Here is a 23,779-nt window from a genome sequence, read left to right as displayed (position 1 = left end):
AAAAGGTAAATTCGTGATGTAGATAAAATTATCGCATATGAAACTAAAAATTAATTAAATAATATTTTTGATTTATTGCCAAATCTACTAAATTACTTAAACTCCAAACATGACAAGCCATTTTCGCATTTCACCTGCACTGCAAAAGCACGCAGCAAGAAATCAAAATCCACATTTCTGTTTGCGGACTTGATCAAACAAATGGGATTGCGTCATGTGATTGATTTGCTAACCTTTCATCCGGTTCGCAGTAATTTTTTCTGCTTTGGATTACTTTTAATTTAAAAGGATATGGCAATTGGTGAAATGTGTATAGTAAAGGCCTATTCATCAGTAATACGCTTCAGAAGTATATAAATTGTGGCATTTTGTCGGAATAATTTTTTATATTTTCTCCTCTTCCCCAAGAGTAGGATGAAAAATAACTTACTGGGAGCTTTTCTCACACGAGGCCTGCATTTCATAAAAGCTGCATTAAATTTCATAAATTTTTATTAAAAAAAGCAATTTGACCAAAATTATCAGACTCTTAAGGCTACCTTGTCTGAGTACTATCCTAAGCTATGGTTTACAGCCAACTGTTCCAACCAAAGATATATTTAATCGCGTAAATTTTCTGAATCACCCTTTATGGTGTCCTTTATGCGTAATAATGTCCGCCGAAAACAGCCAAGACGAACACGTCGTCGTAAAAATTAAAGCACCTAAAAATAATAGCATGACGATAACATAGCAGGCCCGGATTCGAATCTCGGAGAAGGCATGTATGTAAAATTGTCTGTCCCTTCATAGGAGGCAACGAAAGCCGGCCATTAGGTGCCTCCATAATAAAATAACCACCGCTAGTAGTGGCTAAAGCCTAAAAATGTCTAGTACCTGCCATTTAAAATAAAGTATTCAGCAATCTTAACCATTCGGGCATTAGTGGAGCCTGAAAGATATAGTACTGAATAAATAAATAACCATCCTATAAGCATTGCACAAAAAAGACAAATTGCATGACAAGTATGTAGTATAATAGATGCATCTCAATATATGATGTGCCCACAATAATACGAGGTTCCCCAATTTATACCGACAGTAGTATGCGTGGGCGTGACATAAAACGGAAGCCTGCTAAGATGAACAATTTAGCATAATTTATTTCCTAGTTATAGATTCCTGTCTGCAACATCCGTAACCACTACAATACATCGGCGAATACAAACAGGTGTAAATCCTAGTGTCCCTCTAAGTTCTTTTTGCGATTTAGTAACAGTTCATAGCGCAAAATTTGGCAATTACATTGAACAGGAGTTCATAATCCATAGTTGAGAAAAATCACTGAATTTTGTATAAATGATGGCAAGCTGCAACAAGTAAGCATTCGTGCAAGATAAACAAGACCAGAACGTCACCAAGATGCAGTCACATTAGAGAAAGTAAAAATTGTGGAAAACTTGTTAGCAAAATCTCGCAGACAGATGATATTCTCTCAAATTGCAACTGAGCATGACTTACAGTGCACATATTTGCGCACAGATATTGGAATTCGTCCGGATCCTGAAATGCATGCTACCGCCCATGATTAACTGTTCCATTGTCCCATTACATTCTTGAATAAGGCTTAACTAGGCTTGCGTCACAGTAGGATAAGTGTTCAAACAACCGAGGCATTTGCTATTAAAATGAAATGTTTGCATTCCGCTCTTTTATCTTTAGCTTATCATTTATTGATCAATACTTATACACTTTCCCGTAAGAGTTGATAAGCATTTTATTGCTATGCGTGTGTGTAACTAACTGTATAGCCACATGTACGTATTAAAAGCAGAAACCGGCGAATCAAAGAACCGTGAATAACTGACAGTTTGAGATTTCACAGGAATTCTATACTTTCAAATTTAATACTGTGCATTTTTCCGGTAGACTGAGTCGTTAATCCGATAAGAATAATAATTGCTAGTTCAAATTATGATTCTTTTTTCTCAGAATTTCGTCTATTTAACCATTAAGCAAACATTACTATTTTTAACTCCACAAAACCATCGCATAGCCACAGTAACTTTCAGTCGACAGAAATCATTTTTATTATTATTGAAGTAAGACTAGCTTATCAGAAGACTTCATACACTTCTCCAACTACTTCCAATAGAAAATAATTAAAGTTCTTAAATAACCTCACTTCGCGCAACAAAAACGCATACGAAAGGATATTTCAAAAATTTACATTCTTATGATTTAATAACTAAAATTCAGATCATGCTCCGCGTTAACATGAGAATATTTTATTCAGTGATTCAGCGAAAGTACTTGAAAGAAATTTCTTTGACATACATGTGATATTTTAATGCGTAGTCGTGATGCAGAGTGGCGAGACGGGAAGATGTTGATACCAAACTAAGTTCAGCTAATTACCATCTTTGTTTCTAGACACATTACAGTAATTCTTCGTAGACAATATACCCTTTGATCATAAACAATTATAATAATTTCTTGTATACACAGGTTAACGGGGATACAATGTCAGTTTAGAATAAGAAGAAAAACAGGCAGAAAAGCATGTAGTTGACAGCATGGCAGGAACTAGGAAAAAAACGACGTAATTAACTCGACAGCGTATACCGAAGTAGATGCAATTGTAGAGACAAGCTATGATTGGTTAATTTTAGTTTTAGTTACCTTTTTCAAGCTATGTTATATAACATGAAAAGAATATGTTACAGAAAAGTCGACTAGGATACATATCCTGTGTGTTCAAAGTCCAATGGCTTTCGAATTTAGGAGAACGGATGAATTTAGAGAAGAGCACCAAATCTAGAATAGTTAGTTTTGAGGTCGCCAATTATTCTTAAAGCAGCTATCATAATTCGTTATATCTTACATAATATACCGTATATACCCGCGTATAAGTCGACCCCCCCACTTCGACATAAAAAATTCGTAGAAAATAAGAAACCCGCGTATAAGTCGACCCCCCACTTCCGAAATCGATCGAGAAACTTCGAAAAAAAAATTTTTTAAGTACTACATTTATTCAAAATCATCTGAGAAAAATAAGTAAATATGCGATCAAAAATACCTTGGTAAATAAACAAAATCAAAATCCTTCAACGTCCGATTCATGGTCAGATTCGTCAAACATTTCATAGAACTCTTCTATCGTCATTGGCTCGTCATCATACATATTTTCAGTCTCGAACTCTGTATTGTTACAATCACTACTTGAGCCTTCGTTGTCATTTTCACTTTCAAAAACAGCATCATCTTCCGTGCCGTCTAGTTCGTTGCTAATACAACATTTTTTAAATGATTTTATAATCATTTCAGAGGGTATTTCATTCCAAGCATCTTTAACCCACTGAGCAATTAATGTAATATCGGGCATTTCAATGTTGTCTCCTTTTGTAAATGCTGGTCGACCGGAACTAATCCACTTTGCTCAATATTTTCTAACATTTACGTTGAAGGGCTTATTGAGGCAGACATCTAGGGGTTGAATGACGGATGTCAATCCTCCCGGAATTACGGCCACAGTCATTTTTAGGGGTTTTGTCACTTTTGACAAAACACCTAAAATGAACAATAACTTCATTATAATAATTCATGAATGAACAATAACAATTATAAAGACTTATACGTACGTAAAAGCTATCTGCATTTCTCTTTTCTTGGCGTGTTGGCGAAACTTTTTTATTGTTCGATATTGATCGGTTGTTCGGGGACCGAAAATTCTTTGGTTTAATCGAAACTTACTCTAGTTAAAGTATGAAACTCTGTGATTAGTTCGTTACTGCAAGTAAGTGACTTATTTAATAAGTCGTCCAATTTGAGTGCGGGAAGAAAACAACTGCATTATATAAAGAAATTTTTGAACTTCCGATTCTTTTGATTTTTTATGGCCCCGCGTATAAGTCGACCCCCCACTTTGAAGTCTTTTTTTTTTTTTTTTGTCCAAAATATCTCGACTTATACGCGGGTATATACGGTAACTATTATTTGTTTCCCCCAAAACTTAAAATACGTATATTCTCCAGCAAAACCAAGATTGTTTTGAAAGAAGTAAAAGTGTTCCAGACTATCATGAACTATCATGTTCTAGACTATCATGATTAAGTACATCTATTCAGGGAAGCAGAAGTTGGGGAAGAAAAAATTGAGATCATCCAAAAAAGTAGAAGTTTTAAAAAGACCAAATTTGGATTTGCTTAAAAAAAAAAAAAAAAAAAGTAGTGAGCAATTTACCTCGAAATTAGTTCCGAAATCGCAACAAAGAAATTAAATTCGGCACACAAGACGGTTAATTAACGAAGGTAGTCATTCAAATTATTCCAGGTTCAAAACTGCTTCCTAGTAACTTAGACCAACAAAGTTATTGCACAACACTTAATACTAAAAATTTCTCGGTAAAGATACAGACAGTTAACACACAAAGTGTTCAAAAAATATTGCTAATGTATAATTTTAGTTTATGTTGTAATAAAGATTAAGAATTACATTATTTTTTTCTTCAAGTTTTTAGCCTAAAAAGATTTTGAAAACCATTACGATATCTCTGTCTGCTGTTAACAGTAGACATTACAAGGGAATCAATCTAGCTGCAATCCCCACAAAATGTTCAAAGTAATATTGCAATTTCTTCAATGATTCTTCTCATATGCATAAGATCTGAAATTTTTTAATGTAAAAATGTAATCCCCACACAAAAAAACCTGATGGCATTAGGTGCATGTTCTGATACGGTTGGTGCAGGTGTGGAAACAGGAACTGAATCGTCCAGTCGTCGTTTGGGGGGGGGGGAAATGAATATTTAATACATTTTGCAGAATCTTTGCGAAGAGCGACTGTATTCCATTCTTGCAAAAGATGATCTATGTTCTTACTTTTGGCAAATTACACTGCTACCCATTCAAACTGCAACACCAGGAAGGAATGATTTGATGAACGTCAAAATCACTTGAAAGGAAGAAGAGGTTGGGCTATGCAAATGATTAGTATTTTCAGGGCATTTAGACAACGCAGGAGGGGAAAAATCTTCAGTTCTGCATAAAGGAAAAGTTGTGCGGTAGATTTCTCATTAGGAAAGCGCTTTGTAAGGTCTGAGTTTGCTCAGAATATCGTGGTATGCCTCCAATAAGAAGAAATGCTTACCTGCAAGTGTCGGAATTCGATAGAGGTAGGATCGTTGCCTATCGAGAGAGTGGATTATCGCTCTGTGATATTGCTCGTTGGACTAGTCGACAACCAACCACTGTTATGCGAATATGGAATCAATGAGTTGCCGAGGGCCATGCAGAATGGCATGCAGGAACTCAACTCCCTCCCATGATTAAAGCCCGAGAGGACAGACGTTTGCAATAGCGTGGACTATCAGCACCGCGACCATTACTTCGGCTTCCCTTGACAATCCAGCATAGAGAGAGATGGAGACTCTGGTACGCCGAACGACAAAGTGGGTACAGGAGTGGCGCAATGTCGTCTTTTCAAACGAGTCCTGATTCTGCGTGCAGTATTCTGATGGCCGTATACGTGTCTGGAGGCTCCGAGGAGACCGCACCTCGCCTGCTTACATTCGATATCGGCATAGGAGCCTTATAACTGGTGTGATGGTTTGGGCAGCCATTGGGTACACTACACGCACACTTCTAGTTCGAATCAGAACGGAGATCGGTACATTTCTAACATCTTACGTCCAGTGGTCGTGCCCTAGTTTGAGGCCTGCCAAACGCCATTTTCCAACGAGAAAATGCAAGACCACATGTTGCACGTCGTGTTCTGAGCTTTCTTGATACACAGGATATTCGACTGCTGGCTTGGCCAGCACGATCCTCAGACCCATCCCCTATTGAAAACATCTGGTCATGGATTGTTGACAGACTAGTCCCCCACACCTCTGCAGCTAATACGGTTGATAAAGTGTGGTATGGAATTGAATCAGCCTGGAATGAGTTGCTCATTTCTGTCATCCAAGCCCAGTTCAATTCCATGCCTTACCGGGTAAGGGCCGTTTTAGCTGCCAGGGGTGGCTGGTGTTTCTGCTAATTTCGCACCCCTGTAAACCCCCTAACTGCTTACAAATTTAATCATTTTGTCGTCGTGCTATACTGTTTATGTGCAATACATATCTTTTTTGTATTTACTTTCTTTCATAATGTCGTAAATTTAATGGCCAGCAGCATTAAAAAAAAAAAAAAAAAAAAAAAGGAGCTCTTGTGCTTAAAATTAGACGCAAATAAAATTTTGATTAGTTTTATTGAAAACTAAACCAATTTTGAGAGAGTAAACTGATATATATATATATAAATAAAGCCAATGTTAGTTTCTGCTGAATTCTGCGTTTCATGATAGCTGCCGTACTGAAGTCCTCGCATGTTCAGATACTACAAATTGCTGTTAGCAAAAGCATAAAACACTGTTAACTGTTTTGTCTTTCGGACTCTGTGTTATAATATAGTATATTCCTCGTTATAACACAGCTCGATATACCGCGGTTTCGGATATTATCTAGATGCTGCTTAAAGCCATGTTAAATAGCGCATAATAGTGAAATTTATATTTAGAAAATATATCTAACTAGTGTTGAAGAAGTCTTCCAATCTAATGAAATCGAAAAGAGCACGAATGGGAAAAGGAGAAGATGGAAAAAAAAAAAAAAAAAAAGGTGGGAGGAATAGATTAAAAATAAACAAGACAAAAATTACTTTTGAAGAAAAAGGTTCTATGTTTCATCGCTGCTGAAGCCGATAGTATTATTCAAAATCGAGATCAGTCTAAGGCTATTTTTGACCAGATTTTAAGTAATATGACTGACGAAAATATGGACTCCTATACCCTTGGCCGAGAAGCGCACCACTTAAGAGGTCGCTCGTGGGCGGGAAAGACGATGCAAAAAGAAAGTGAGGACGGTAAAGAGGGCCGGTTTGGTTTATTTAATTATGGCAAAGCACACTAGGGCTTTCTGCCTAAGGGTAAGGATGCCTTCGTGGAGGACTTTCTAAGGGGAACTGAGGTTGGCGTAGAGAGGGCCGTAACCTTAGAAATGAGAAATATATCCATGAGATATATGGACTCCAATAAAATTATACAATTATCCATTACGAAAAATTCAATTTCACAAAGAAGAAAAAAAAAAAAAACTGAAAGCTTTCAGATTTTATATTACGTCCCAAGGGGCATCTTTTTAACGTTTTGTGTGTTACCTTTATTTATTAAATATCATGCTCTTCGCACTTAAACCATAAAATTCAATTTAACAGCAATATCTCAAAATAATTTAAAAACAGCATATCTTTAGAATTTCCGATACACAGTCTGGTGCGCTGGAGATATCTCCCCCCCCGTACAGTTTTGCCATTCCTCGCTTTGAAATCGTTGAGTTTGTTAATCAAAAATTCGTTAAAGTATTACAAAATATGAAATCGATAATAAAACAAATTCCAGATTCAAAATTAGGACTTGCAGATGCCCATATTTGGTGCAGGATTACGTTATTCAAAATTTGATGGCTCTAGGTACCATTGTTTTATCACAATGTGAGAAACATACATACATTTATGCAGATTCTTCATGATTTAATTTCTTTAAATACAGGGTGATAATATCTCGTGGATAATATTAGTACAGGGCGATAATATTTAATGGCAACAATTTGAAAAGTGATTCAGACTTTTAAAGTGTTCGATGCAAAATGACAAAACGAAATTAACAGCCCTTTTGGGCTAACGCCATTTGGACTAAAAAAATGAAAATTTAAAAATTTATTAAAATAATTTTTATGAAACATAAATTATTCAGTTTTGACTTACATATTCATGTCTGAGTAAGGTAATTATGTATTTACGCTTTGTAAGTTAACTATTGAATTTTCGACTAATTTCGTTGTTGTCTTTATTTACAGAATTTGTTGACTTGTAATGTTGCGCGCTCCCAACCTACACGCAACAATAGTGGTGACTGCTATGAACTGGAAAGTATACAAAGTCTTGAGAAGGGTTTAAATCCCTTTTTATTCAACTTTAGAAATTACAGATGCGTGCTCTTGACGCTCACAAACTACGCGGACCCGGCGGTAAAATAAAAATACGAAACTCAAAAAAGAATAATAACAAGTGACTAACTACGAGGCTCTCTAAACGTAACTAACCTAACCGCGTTCTAAGATACCGCTGACAATTCAGCAAACTTCTGAATATTACGTTGAAAGATTTAACAATCTGCCGAGGCAAGCACACAGGCCGAAACGCGTGGTTCTTCAATTTCTAACTAGCCACCTCCACGCTCGTGAAGCAAGAAAGCACACCTTCGAACTCGTTTCCCTTCTATTTAACTCAGATTACTTCCGCTGACAATTTTGAATACTTGCGCGTTCTACTAAAATTTACATACTCTGGCATTGGCAATTCCAGGGCAAAGTAAGGCTTGACAGGAAAGATAGTTTAAACTTAAAATAAATGTTAGTTAAAATAAATATAAACCCTACAGACTGAAGTGCTTAAAATTGGTTTTGAAGTTTACATGAGCGCAAAATTTCTTTATTCCTTGCAAATTTTCGATTTTTGCACTGGGAAATCTTTCGTTTCCCTAGCAAGAAACTTACCCATTTGACAGTTAAAAAAGATAAAATACTTCAGACATTTACAAACCATTCTCTATAAGAAGAATGAATAAAATATTCTAAAACAAATAAACTAAAAATTCAAAAAAAACAAAAAAAAATGCAATGAAACCTTGTGATAAACTTGGCGACGATGAATAAACAACGCATAATTAATTTAATTGCAGAATGACACCTAACCGTGTCTATCAAACAAGGGGTGAACTTAGCGAGCATCTCTTGCGCTTAATACGCATAGCACGGATCCTTCAATGCAACTCGAACCGTCGAAGATAACTTGCCTTAAACTTCCTTAATTAAATAGCTGTTTTCCTGCTCATTTAATTACTCCGTAAATGAACAGCTACTAGAACTCTCTTGAGTACTTATTCTCCTATGCTTGCAGAAGGGGCTGTTTACAAATTTAAGCACCAAATTCAACAAAATTAATGGATAATCACAAGAATAAAATTCAGAAGTATTATAAGAAAAGATGGGGAAGCTGTATACACTAAGAGGTTTTGATTTTAACAAATATGTTAAATAGAATTAGCTCAATTATACTATATACTCAATTAGTATAAATACTTTGCTATCCAAATTTAAACAATTTTAGCATCATAGTTTTGCGATTGAAAATCAGAAAAGGCAGAAAGTAGATATATGTGTAGTGACCAACCCAACCGATCAATGATTCACTTACGACGGATTAGATTGGATTATTTAATTTTGGCAAAGCACACGAGGACTATCTGCCTAAAGGGAGGGATGCCTTCGTGGAGTACTTTCTAAGGGAACTGGCTCGTATACACGCTACACACGGGGAAAACCACGGAAACGCCCATGCAGCCAACCCGTTCGCGAGATTCGAACCTCGAACCGAACTACCAGTGTTCAGCGTCTTTACCGCTCGGCCGCTGGTGGCCGCCCTTACGACGGAAAGCGCTAAAATAATACATTGCATCAAATAAATAAATATTGATTTTCCATAATTTGTTCCGATAATCTAATACTTCTTTTCGTCATTTTTATTTACTTCTTAGATTTTAATTTTGTCATTGCGTTTTCCAAGAACTTCTAACAGTAAGAATTGATTGGTCTTTCAAAATTTCTCAACATCGAAAGAAAAAAGATAAAAAAGCGATCCACACTAAATCCTAAAGATCAACGACGTTGCTAATATGCAGATTAACAGGTTTATGGGCATAAGTTTAATGCCTGCACAACACTTTTTAAATTTGTATCCTCTAAATAAACTATATTTGACTAATTTGGTTACGCTGAGTTTTAAAAATAAAGAAAGCAGCTTTTCCTGGGTAGACAAAATTGAAATGATAATAGTTACATCAGGTCCAACATTTTAGAAATACTGATCGACGAATTCAAACAAAAAAACAATCTTAGCGAATCGTAATGAAAGGTAGTTATGCTTCTCTTAATTCCGAAAAGGTACGGCACAAGCCTCAGCAGTCACAAATCCACTGTATGATACGTACATTACTTCACGTTTTCCTACATATATATATGGTTAAGCCAGCTCCTTTTATCTGTATCAAATTAGCATATAAAGGATGATTAAAAAAACATGCAAATAAGCTTCATTTCGGTATCAATTAAAAGCAGCAAATAAATGCAGATTTTAAACTTCACTTCTTACTTCATTTTCTTCGTCACCAAATAGTAAACGAAAGGTTAAATTCATTGAGTACAGAAATTTGTTCGAAGTCCAATTCATACAGAAACTGATTGGATAGAATTCTTGTGATTATGTATTAAGCTGCTTTCCGACTGTTATGATAGTCAGTGGTTGGTTGATTCCAACCTGATTAGGCCCGGTTAAGATATGGATATTTGTAAGCCCAATATGTTTCCGAAATTATGGTCTTAAAATCCATCGTACAATTTCTAAAAGTTCTCTGGGAAAGCTGGAAGAAAGCAAAAAAGTCTTCATATTTCATCTCTCGCATGTTTATGGAAAAAGGCAGGTCGTACTGAGAATACTGGTACTCAAAGCAGTAACAAATGCACACACATATGATTATTTATGAGGACGTATCTGAGTAACTAATCCCAAAACGTCAAATAAGTACCAATAAAAAGAGTGCATTCATTTTATTCATAAAGTTTCTCCGCGTAACACCGAAGTACAAGACAAATGCTCTTGAAAGAGCTTCGGGAATGTCACCCCTCATATTCCCTTCGGGAATGATCCCCCGTGTTGTAATCTAACCCGTTATCGAGTTACATCCTTCTCTTTATCTCTTATACATATATACAGATCCGCTAGTAGTCCAATATCGAAAAATGATAGTTTCATCTAAGCTTTGGATCTTGTCGGAATGGCCTGCAAGATTCCTATTGTAAATACGAATCGTTTTCTTTAAAAAAATTGTTCACGAAGGCAGCACGTAGGAGAGGAATTAATATCATGCTTTTTAATGTAATTAATTGCTTTTCTTTTTAATTCTCCTCTTGAGATATGAAAAATGGTTTTAAAAGTGTATAAAGCTGATTATATTCAGAGTTTTAAAACCATCATCAACAGCCAAGAAATGATGACATCTGCTGATAAAGCGTTTTATTGAAATAAATAAATGAGAATAAACAAGAAACAAAATTTGAAAGCTTTCAGATTTTACATTACGCCCAAAGGGACTTTTTTTAACGTTTTGTGTGTTACTTTAATTTATTAAGTATCATGTTCTTCGCACTTAAACTATAAAATTCAATTCAACAGCAATGTCGCAAAATAATTTTAAAATGAGCATACCTTTAGAATTTTCGATACACAAGTCTCGCGCGCTGGATATAATCCCCCCCCCCGTACAGTGTTACTATTGCTCGCTTTGAAATCGTTGAGTTTGTTAATCAAAAATTCATTTAAGTTTTACAAAACATGAAATCGATAATAAAACATATTCCAAATTTGGGCTTCGGGTGAAAACGTACGTTATTCAAAATTTGATCGCTCTAGGTACCGTCGTTTTATCACAATGCAAGAAACATAATACATTTATGCAGATTCTTCCTTATTTAATTTCTATCTTTCTTAAATATAATACAGGGCTGTAATATTTGGTGGCGACAGTTAATAGCCTTTTGGGCTGGGGGGGAAGACAGAAAGGAAATACTGAAATATAAAAAAGTCACAACATATCATTTCTTAAGATAACGAAGAATTTTATTATATTGTAAAGAATTAATCCATTCCTTCGCATGCGTAAGGAATTAACGCATTCTTCTGCTTTTGAGAGGTCAACACAACAGCGCCGTAATCTAAAATCCGTTCAAAGGTAAAGTCTTTTTTTTTTTTTGGAGGGGGGGGGTTACCTCCCTTCTAAAAACGTCTTCACCACACAGCAATAAGCACTCAGGAAATTATTCCAAAAAGTATTTTCTGCTCGAAGAAAAGTTTTCCTGTTTGAAATATTCAATTAAATCTCGAGAATTTTGTTTAAAAAATTTTTAAGTTGATGAAATTTTCCTTGCTGAAATAATCTTTGAGTTGAAATGAAATTTGATTGATCTGATCTCCTCCCTCTCCCCATTGCTCATGGAGATTAATTAAATTTATACAATAAACTTACGTTGATTGATCTGATTTCCCCCTTGCATATATAAATATAACCTCATGTCTGCTGTGTTTGTAATCTCGCAGTATGTCGGTTTCAGATTTTTAAAATGAAAACCAAGCTGTTAGCCACGTTTATTACTGAGATTAATAGTTTATGAAATTTTCTCGTTTTAAATGTATAATAAAGGTATTTACCGAAAGGTTTTAACGAAAACAAGCCACAAAAAATTAACGGATATTGCTCAATAAGCAGAAAATTTGCAAATTTTTTTGATTTCGTTGTTGAATGGAGAAGCACCTGAATTTACCTATAAAATGAATGAAATGCTAAATGTCCAAATAATTTATCCTTTCAGCTGTTGATCATAACTGGATCATAGGATTCTGAATATTGATATTTCTCTGCAATACCATTTATACACCAAAACTGGATTATGTTAACAATATTAGAGGGGATAAATAATTATAAAAAAGTAACAGAATTTAAGTGAAACTGTGACTGTGTAAAGACATCCACGCAAGAGTTAAAATATGGTACGGGAAGACTTTTTTTGGGTTCAACATTTATTTGGAGCTTATGAAGATTTCTTTTTGCAAGTGTATGCATTCTCCATCACCTTAACGTCTAAAATATCTTGCATATGATTTTTTAAAATTTATGGAGCATTAAATTAAGAGTCGAAAATTTTTTAATTCAAACCTCATGTATTAAATTTTGGCATTTTCAACAACATTTCATACTGTTCCCAAAGATTGGAACTAATTTATTTTACTTAATAAGTCCTCTTTTATATATAAGCAAAGTTTCAGATTAATTACACATAGATTTCGTAATCTGATGTGCAATTTACGATTTAAGGAAACATTTGAAAAAGTGAAAATAAATCAGAATTTACATAATTAGAAAGAAGATAAATCTCTGAAGTTTAAACACTAAAGTATTGTTTTTCAAAAAGAGACTTACCTGTCCGCCGGTCCTCCCTTCTCAAAATCCATTATGATGTAACCAAGCACATTTTTCTCCGAATCGGTACATCCTGTGATATATATACCGAGTTCACCATGTTCATCTTTTCTGAGTTCAACTGACACAAGTTCATGCAAGTCCAACTGGGAAGGCAGTCTACGCGGTTTTTCTGTTCCTGTGGGTGAGGTAACGAAACTTTTATTTGCACTAAGAGGTTCAGGAGAGAGGATATCTTCGCTGTCCGACGTTGAAAGTTGGGATTGTAACCATAACCTTCTTCGCGCATTATTCGAGGTGGAAGCACTTTTGTACCCCGCCTTCTTCAACCTGAGTTGGTAGTTCAGTCCACCACAACTGGACAGGGAACCCTCACCACCTGCCGATGAGTCATATAAAAGATCACTACTGCTACTACTGCTCACAGAGGATAAGGTTGGCAAGGACTTCGTTTCCAGTTGCTGGGAAGATATGGGTGAGTCTTCAATTGAATTTGGAAAAAGAGAGGACTGGAAGATGCTGCTACGGCGCGTCGGAACTGCGATGTCCAATTTGTCATCAGGAAGAGAGGCATTTTTCTTCCACCGACTTCGCAGCAGCTTCCTGTCCAATGTCCAAGCTTTAAATTGGCCTAATCGGGAAGCACCATTACGAGTATCTTTTTTCGAATCGTCCGATGATTTGGTGGACGAAAAGTCTTTTGTCGACTTAGAACCAGGGGTGGCCGACGACGGCGTATGGTCTTTGCTGCCGTGTCTTTGGACGAGGTTCGATAGCATAGTCGGGGTGCGCAACCGGAGACTTCGCACTTCGTATGATTTGTTTGTTGATTTGTTACTACTGTTGAGGTTACCTTGGTCATCTTTTTTAGAGTCCGCACTATTATTACCGTTTGTAAGTCTCTGAAAGAGAGCGGCGAACTTTTGGACGTTTGTGTCAGAAGAATGATGTTCGTTAATTAAAACAACAGGTTCGACTAATGTGTCCTGAATCGCGAGTGCGTTTTCATCATTGCCATTCTTTGTCCCATCGCTTTCGTAGCCGGACTCATCCGATCTATGTTGTATAGAACTAGCCAAGCTCTCCGTGTCTCCGTTAGCACTAGAAGGGTGCCGGTCGAAATCGGCCGCCACTCCCCGTTCTAGGAATACTTCCTCCTCCAGCACGGTCCCGAGCTGCTGCGAAACTGCGGCTTTTTGCCCGCAACTACCGCCCCCTGGTGTACCATCCAAGCATGGATCGATCAAGTCCTCGCAGCTCGAAGTCGCTTTTAGGGGCATCAGAAAGTACTCTAGGGATGCTGGAGGGGCCGCGAAAGTCTTCACATTGTTATTATTCTTATTAGCCACATCCACCTCCACACTTCGGAAATATTCCTTAGGGTCTTCCAGTAGAGCCGAGGTAGATACACTGCGATACATCAAGCTGTTGGAATCATTCGCGAGCACATTATTGTTATTTAAATAATTGTTATTGTTTAAAGATTCCATACTGGGAAATCCATTACTGTACAAAGTCCTATCGTCGTAAGTGGGATGAAAATGAGATGGATTTGGAGGAGTTTTTCGAAACGTGGTGAGAGGTTTGGGCCACTGGTGATGAGGTGCGTAATCGTTCAGTGAAAGTTGGGACACAGCAGATCGCATCAACGTAGCACTGCTCTCAGTTGCATCGAGAGGAGTGGGATTTACGGCGTATTTTTTCGGCGCACTGTGCTTCCTGTTCAACCACGGAAACGGGAAACCTGAAGAGAGAACAAAGCATGTGAATAATACCATGACAAATACTCGAAACACACAAGCACAACAGTAGTAATAATGATAAAGAAGAGGAAAAAAGCGGAAAAAGCGTTACCGCGAAGGGCTTCTCTTTTGCTGATGAAAAAAACTCTTATTCTACAGAAGCAGCCCATAACATCGAACAAAAGCAACGCTAGATAACATCTGATGCAGAACTTTATCCAACCACGGCTGATACACGCATTATTTCGCAACTTGCGAGAATGAATGAATACATATATATATATCTTTGGATTTACTAAACTAAAAATATATGGTTCTAAATTTTCTTTTTAAATATATTTTAAATATTTTTAATACTTTAAATATATTTTACAAATAATAATACATTTCAAATATCTTTTCATATATAATTGTAACACAGTACAATGGATAAATAACTAATATTATAGTGTAGCGGTTCCCAACCTTTTGACTAACAAAAATTGAAAACCTTTAGTACCACCAATACAAGGTACAACTACCACCACCACTCTTGAACAAAGCTCACTTTGCATAAATTTACGAGTGTTAGAGATAAAACTCAATCAGGATGTTGGGGTTTTAATTTTTGAATTTGATAGTTCAAAATACTTTGCTACTTTGAGTACCACCTATTTTTCTCTTGCATACCACCGGTTGAGAACCCCTGAGTGGATGTATAAACGAGAATTTTGAATGAACAGGTTATTTAAATAACATTCCTTTCCGTTCATAAAACAGATGATACTAATTTTCACATATCTGATAACTTTTCAGTGGGATGCGTGTATTTATTTAATGTATAAATACAATTAAAAACCGATTCTTAATTTTTTTTATATTCTGAATTGAATTATTATTTGATAATAACATATATTTGATAATTATTTGATGATTGAATAAAATAGAACAAATACAAACGTAGCTACTACAGTTTTTTAAGGATCACGCAAGAGTATCTTAAATCGATATCGGCAAGTGACATCTCATCTTTCGTTAGATTTGAGGAATTATTTTGAAAGCAAACATTACAGGAACATCATCTCGATCAGTCATATATAAACATTATTCTCAAAAATTTAAAGTGCTCCTTTCTTATCTTCAAGAGGACACTTGGTCTTCATAAAAGGAATGATTTATTTTGATAAATTTTCTATGCACTCAAAAAAGAAATATAAAAGATATGCATCTGCTATCTAGTTTCAAGATGGATTGATGCCAGTGGATACGTGAAATTTTAAAAAGAAAGTCAGGGAAAACTGCATGAATCGATATGATGCAGCATATACAGACAATCAATTTAATCGGAATCGATTGACAACACTAAAATGATATACATTTCAAATAGCATTCTCTGATATTTTAATCCTTATTTCGCTTGTGATAAAAACTATATTATAATTACAAATTAAAAAAAAAAGCTGGCAATTGTTAATGGTACGATAATTGAACCATTTTAATATTCTATAGTAAAAAAAAATCTTATGAAATTGCTCACAAAGCTAGAATAGGACAAATGTTTCAAGTTAAGGAATAAAAAAAAGAATAAACGATCGTTTCAAAACAGTCTCCAGAACCAATAATTAATTAATTGTTAAATTTATTGCATCCAGTATGTATATGTATGCATGTATGTATGTGCGTGTGAAATTTTATTTCATTTTACTAGCCAATTAGACTTTTTAGTATGCTTCTGCCTATTTTCGGTTATTTCCACCGGCTCGCTCCAGAATTATGTATAAATGACGACGTGATGAGTTCACGTTTTCACAACTTTCGAAACACGACAAAACCAATTATTACTCAAACAGGCATGCCATTGAGAAAATAAATAACTGCTGCATTAATATCAGCGCAATTTAAATTCTTTATTCAAAGTTGAAATTTATGAATATGTAATAAATTTTAAAAGGGGGAAGCAAAGGGATCAATTACTCATTAATTCCTAAACATTTGGTATACCATTATTCGAGGTGGAGATGCACACATATATATGTATAATCACCATCTCGACAAAACTTCTTGCAGCTTTAATCACTAAGAAAAAATTTTTTAACTTCAGTCGGGAGGTGTTATTTCATCCGGCTCATTCTCCCAACTTTGCATCTACTTAAAAATAAATAAATAAATAAATAAAAATAAAATAAAATAAAATAAAACATTACAGAAAATGTTCGCTCTGAAACTTTCAATGACTTTATGTGCATAATGTGAAAAAGTTGTTGCAAGACTTTTTGACGACAGATGAGTTTTATCAGTGTAGAAAATACCTCCTACTGCTAAACGGTAATTCAAAATGATGACAATTACATGAAATTGTGGGCTATTAAGTTTCCGTATTCTTCGCTTTCTTGTTTTCGGCTAAAAAGCAGACAGAAATTTTGAGCATACCCAATTACTAATAAATTTTAGTTGTATAACTATGAGCTACTATTAGATAGCAATTCAATCAATTCTAAACAATTATCGTAATTATTTGTTCATCTTTACTATGGTTGTAAAATTTCACCTAACAATGTTAGCTATAGAATCAGAAACAAGGTCAGAATTTAAGGCTAGGCCTCATACGCTAGTCAATGAGTGGAAGTTAATACTGAAACTGTTGTAGTTTTACAAACTTAACATCATTTTCCAGCCAAACAAGTAAACAAACGAAAAAGGGAGCCCTTTCAATAATCAAACAAAAATCTCTTTTAAACATTTTTAACAATAGGCAAAAATGAGAGCATTTTGCGAATTTTCTCCTTGACAAAAGTGACATTCTGCATTGGAATGAACTTTGCAACAAAAGATGTCCAACTTTTTGTTTTTGTTCTTTTTTCCCTTTTGTTTTCCTTAAAAAAATTAATTTGTAAAGCACAAATCATTCCCCATTGTTCAGAGAATAGAGAATTTTCTAAAAGATTGACAAACTATGTGAAATTATTGCTATTTGCAGAAATTTCTTTTCGCTTAAATCATTGACAACGCCCGCACAGAAATGGGGTTACAAACATGACGATCATTTCCTTATCAAGCAAACCAAATCGTTCCGAAAATGTGAAGTCTCGTTGTTATAAAGATGATATTTACTCATGGAGGCATATTAGTATAACTTAGATTCAGAACGTAGGGAAGCAGTTTTTTTTGGGGGGGCAAAGTTGTTCTAATTCTGAAGACCATTATTTACACGGAACGAAGAAATATAATGTTTTAAAACATTTCCAATTCTTCATAAAGACAAAATAAATAAATAAATAAATTCATATTAAAAAAATCTGAAAGCTTCCAGAATGAGCTTTTTTTCTTTCATTTACACATACATACACGTTTGGGCCAACGGCCCTTTGGGCTAACAATATTTCAAAACAGCATATCTTTAGAATTTCCGATAGACAGTCTGGCGCGCTGAAGATAAAAATAATTTATTCCCTGCAATGTGTTGCCACTTCTCGCTATGAAATTGTTGAGTTTCTTAATCAAAATCGTAATCTCAATCGTTCAAATTTAAAAAATGCAAAACAAATGATTAAACAAATTCGAAATCATGTTTCGGGCTTCCAGACGCCCATATTCGTGTGCAGGACTACGTTATTCAGAATTTGATGGCTCTGGGTATCATTGTTTTTTCACAGTGCGAGAAATATGCATACATTCATACATTCTTCATTATTTAGTTTTTTTTTTAATATAATACAGGACGATAATATTTGGTGGCAACAATTTGAAAAGTGATACAGCCATTTATAGTGATTCGACGCAAAATGCTGTTTCGAGACTAATAGCCCTTCTGGGCTATGCCCCCTTTTGGCTAATAATGTAAAAACTTCATTGCAAAAATTAACTCTGATTTTTTACTAAACGAAATAACAGAATGAATTGCAGCTTTAAAATGAAGCGTAAAAATGTGTGAGAAACAGGGGATTTTTCAAATGTCTTTTGGTGTCAGATAAAGAATGTAAACATTTGTATTGTTTGCGGTATTCAAATGCAACTTTTTTTCCTGCTATCATTATTAGCTCATATTCATAAAAACTTTTACTTCGTCCAGTTTATAACCTTCTAAAATATTATTAATAGCGTGCATTAGCACTATCATATTTTCTCAGATGTACTCATTTCCTGACTATTCCTGCAGGCTTTTTCCCAACCCCCTTTTTTTGTTTTAGATTTGCGTAGAAATCATTAGAACTGTAAAAACGGCTATCCTTATTCTAAAAATAAATCCCCCGATAAAGCTATAAAAATTATATCGCTATTTAAATATAAATAAATGAAGAATACTAATCGAAATTAGAATGCGAATAGAATGTCGCATCAAGTTGGTAACTTAGTTTTAACGTCTTCCTTATTTTGTTACGGAATTCAAATAATTCTTAAAACACATTAGTTCCATGAAATTTAAATTTCGCTGCGAAACGTATTACGTTTCAATTACTGAATGCTTGAGTTTTTATTTTTAAAACATACCAAGATTGGTAAATAAGACGTAAGTATTTTCCTTTAAAGGCTTTTCTCAATGCCATGCATTTGCTTCTGCTTACGGAGTGGGCCGCAAGGTGAAACAAGACCTTTTTGCTTTTTGTTATTTGCCATGAAAGATAAGCTGAAAAACAGGGCCGTTAGTTTTTGCCAAGTAAACAACTGTAGAAGGGGGTAGGAGAAAAATCTGATCAGAATGCCAATTACTTATTACAGTATCCCAATGCTACCGATCAAGCAGACGGCTGGACAGCTATCTGCAGTCAGAAGTCAAAGTATAGACATGCATTGACAAGCAATTACATAGGACCTAAGGCCGAAAGAAGTAAATAAACAACTCTTTAGAAAAATAAAAATCCAAATACTACAGATAATACTTAGTTAAAAAAAAAATATATAATATATAATCCAAGCTGAAACTTCCAAGCATGGAATAATTCTGGTTCACCTGCATTTTCAAATACCTGCGGGTGAATGCATTAACATCGATAATACGATATGTTTTTCCCTTCACCGCTGTAGCTAACTCTAAGATAGGTCACGAGTTCCTAATGGAGCAGTAACTTTCGATCGGCGAAAGCGAAGATCACATTCTTTTGTCTCAGCAGTAAAGTCGGTCGATGACAACTATCGTTACACCCATCCTCAAATCTTATGGGTTTTACAACTTCCTTCTCGATACCTTGGTCTTCCCTTAATCTTATTATGTAATCATTGCTACGATGTTCGCGTTCTCCATTCAAAATCTAAGTTGTGTCTTCGATGGACTATGTAGTCTCGGTAAGAAGTACTGTCTTTGTCTGAAGATCTTTGTGAGATGGATTACTAATAAGTGAGTGGGCTTCTTCAACAGACAATCAAAGAAGAAATGGAACGCGCTGATATTCTTTCTGCACGACTCACCTGCTCAAAGAATTCATTACGTGGATTTCATCCTGCAAAATACTTCCACTGAACAATTTTTAGTACATTCGAAATGGAACGCAGTGTTTACTTAGCTATTGCTTAATCACACACTTGAAGTCGTGCAATTTAAAAACGCGCCGAACACAAATGTTTGTGCTGCTTACGTAAACACTTGCTGCAATGACCTATTGAAAAGGAAGCTCAATCCCATTTAAAGCTATTAACCTTTTGAGACATAGGAAGTTACTTCATTAATACTTTTAACCAGAAAGAATTAGAGTATATATAAGTACCATTTAGTAAAATGGTAACATTAAATTTTATCTGCATATGTTCTTTGCAATGATTATTGCATCGAATGCTTCTATTAATTACACTTTAACGCGGGCTATTTTGATTTAGTTAATCTACTTTTTTTTTGTACCTATTCTTATTTTTTATTGCATAATCTCAAAAATTCAGTTAACAATGGTATTTATTATTAAGTTACGAACAGCGTGATAAGAATGTGTACTGCGCATTGTCTCAAATAACTACGCGCACATAGCATAATACGTGCGCAGTTATAATTTTATTGTTTTTTTATAGGTAATTAAGTAAAATACCAGTCTGAATTATCGCCTTTTACACATAAGCTTTGTGTGACTTCGTTAAAGAACCTTTCCAAAAATCTAAGACATACCATAGCGGTACTACTGAGCATACATATCTTTCAAAACAAAAATTATTTATAATTAGTATTTTTTATTTATTTCTCATTCCTGACCTCATATTCTGAGCAGGCTCGCTCAGCGAGTTTTAAATTAAGACTCGATAAATGTTAATTCGCGACTCACTCTCTCTCAGTTTTAGTGATGAGTTAAAACTATGGCACAACAGTAATAAACAAGAGTTTGTTTCTTTAGCAAATCTTACATCAAGCCTCAACTCAAGGCATGAAACCATTAGATTTTAATAGTACCTAAGGGCTGCGAAACGATCAATAGTGTTTTTTTTTTTTGGGGGGGGGTAGAATGAGGTTAGGAATTTTGCAAGTATGAATTGTGCTTATATCAATTATGATATTAAAAGTGTGTGAAAGTACTGGTATTGTATGAGTCACAAGGACACAAGCATCAAATTTTTCTCTTATCAGTTTTTGTGTATATATACGTGTGTGTATACATATAGGGTGGTCATAAAAAATTTCCACGATTTTTGAACCCCTAACGGCCTATCCACTCAACCAATCAAAATAAAATTTCAGATGAAGTTATTTGAAGAATTTTTAAATATGCACTCACATTTTGTTTTAATAGAGAAAGAAAGTGACGCGAGAGACGTGATTTATTGAAGCAGCAGAGAGCAAGCAAAAGTAATGCGTACCAACTGCGGTCTAATTTATAAGCCGTAATAAATCTTCGTTTCAATCCTGAGCAGCGAATGGTCGAAGTTTACAGCAATGCGGATATTGCAGGGAATTTAAATTTAGAAATTAAATTTTATGAATTTGAAGGTCTATTGCGAATTGGTTCCAATTAAGTTTAATAATTTTGTTTCATATTTTATACTTTACATATATGTATAAAATAATCTAAACACCCACAAAGGATAATATCGTGAGCTTCATAGCTTCACTGTTTTCAGTAAAATTATTGAGAGCATTTTATGGATAAGCAAAATCACCTAACACATCTATGGATAGTTGAAGTAAAAATCTGCATGAACTTAGCTAATCTGACAACAATATTTTAATAGTAATTCTAATAGGCGATAATTTTATTTTTAACCGCATAAATTTATTCGCAACAAGCTCTCCCTCACTCCTTGAACATTTGGCATCATTCATTAAGGATGGGAAAAAAAAAAAAAATCTGAAATGTTTCAGATTTTAAATTACGTCCAAAGGGGCGTTTTTAACATTTTGTGTGTTACCTTTCTTTATTAAATATCATGTTCCTCGCACTTAAACCATAAGATCCAGTGCAACAGCAATATCGCAAAATAGTTTTAAAACGAGCATATCTTTAGAATTTCCGATACAGAGACTCACGCGCTGGAGATAAAAATGTTTTTTCTGCACAACGTTGCCATTGCTCGCTTTGAAATCCTTGAGTTTGTTAATCAAAAATTCGTCAAAGTTTTAAAAAATAGGAAATCGATCATAAAACAAATTTCAAATTTGGTCTTCCACATGCTCATATTCGTTGGAGGATTACGTTATTCAAAATTCGATGACTCTATGTACCGTTGTTTTATCACAATACGAGAAATATACATACATTTATGCAGATTTTTCATTATTTAATTTCTTCAAATATAATGCAGGACTCTAACATTTTGTGGCAACAGTTTGAAAAGTGAACCGACATTTATGAGTCCGACGCAAAATGCCAAAACGAAACTAATAGTCCTTCGGGATTCAAATCCCTTTGGACTAAAAAAAAAATCAAACATCAAATTTTTTCTAATCTTTTTTTGTTTTGTTTTGACCAAAACAAATATCGTGAAACTCGACAAGTTCATTATTTTAAGTAAAAATACTGAAGGCATTTTAATGTAGTAAAATCTGCATTTCTATGAATAATTGATTCTGTAATTTAAAAAATGCTTGCAAAATATGTTATTTTATTTATTATGAGTTCCTATGTCCCGATCGCACTAGTTATACACAAATTTTTTACCCTATCAGTTAGAAGTTAATTAGCTTGAACACAGCATTTTTTACAAGCCTCAGTTTTAGGTCACTGAACCAATCTCTCAATATCAGTTCTAAATGTAAATTGCAGTTTAATGCTAATCGTAACAACAATACTGATGTTTTTCACATTAGTATCTATTAAAATGCGACTAATACTGGCAGTTACAAGCTAAAAAAAAATGATGTGGCTTAAAACAAGATTTCCTCTACTTAGAAAAGTTGCTGGGAAAGAGAAAATGAACCAATAATCATCAGATATCAATTATTGAAAAAAGGTTATGCTTTAGTATCATTTAGGGCAGTGCCAATATTGCAAGACCAATGCTACTGCAGCTGGTACTACAAAAGACTAAAAAATAAATAAATGAATGAATAAAAATAAAAATATCTGAAAAGGTTCAGATTTTAAGGATCGCCCAAAAGGATTTGTTGAGGTTTTTTACGCCATCACTGATCTCGCAGTCTACCAGTCTGCTGTCGCCCTCTCTTCGCAAATATGCCGTATACAATTCAATAGCAAAATTACAAAATATTTAAAAATAGCATATCTTTAGAATTTCTGATATACAATCTCGAGCGCTGGGGATAAAAATGTCTTACTTTGTGCAGTGTTGTCACTGCTCGCTTTGAAATCGCTGAGTTTGTTAATCAAAAATTCGTTAAAGTTTTGCAAAATATGAAATATAAAATTCGAAATTAAAAATTCGGGTTTCCAGGTGTCCATGTTTGGGTAGAGGACTACGTTATTCAAAATTTGATGGCTGTAGGTACCTTCATATGCGAGAAACATATATACAGTCATGCAGAATTTTCCTTATTTAATTTCTTTCAAATTTTTCAGTTGATGCCTCATGCATAAAAA

The 23,779-nt window shown here is 34.7% G+C and overlaps 1 protein-coding gene across 4 annotated transcripts in view; it reads right to left on the bottom strand.

Annotated features, from left to right (window-relative positions):
• LOC118199042 (uncharacterized) overlaps positions 1–23,779 on the bottom strand; it is a 450,062-nt gene that overhangs the window by 29,576 nt on the left and 396,707 nt on the right. For all 4 annotated transcript variants that reach the window (XM_085810642.1, XM_085810641.1, XM_085810643.1 and 1 more), the window contains one exon: positions 13,111–14,854. In XM_085810642.1, the coding sequence (XP_085666768.1) occupies positions 13,111–14,854 (1,744 nt within the window). The remainder of the gene's footprint in view (positions 1–13,110; positions 14,855–23,779) is intronic.

This window comes from Stegodyphus dumicola, chromosome 2 (genome assembly GCF_044657685.1).
Source record: "Stegodyphus dumicola isolate Sdum_Otavi_A_Nest chromosome 2, ASM4465768v1".
In the NCBI taxonomy this organism is placed as follows: Eukaryota; Metazoa; Arthropoda; class Arachnida; order Araneae; family Eresidae; genus Stegodyphus; species Stegodyphus dumicola.
The sequence above is the reverse complement of the archived record's forward strand: the minus strand, read 5'-3'. Positions and strand labels throughout refer to the sequence as shown.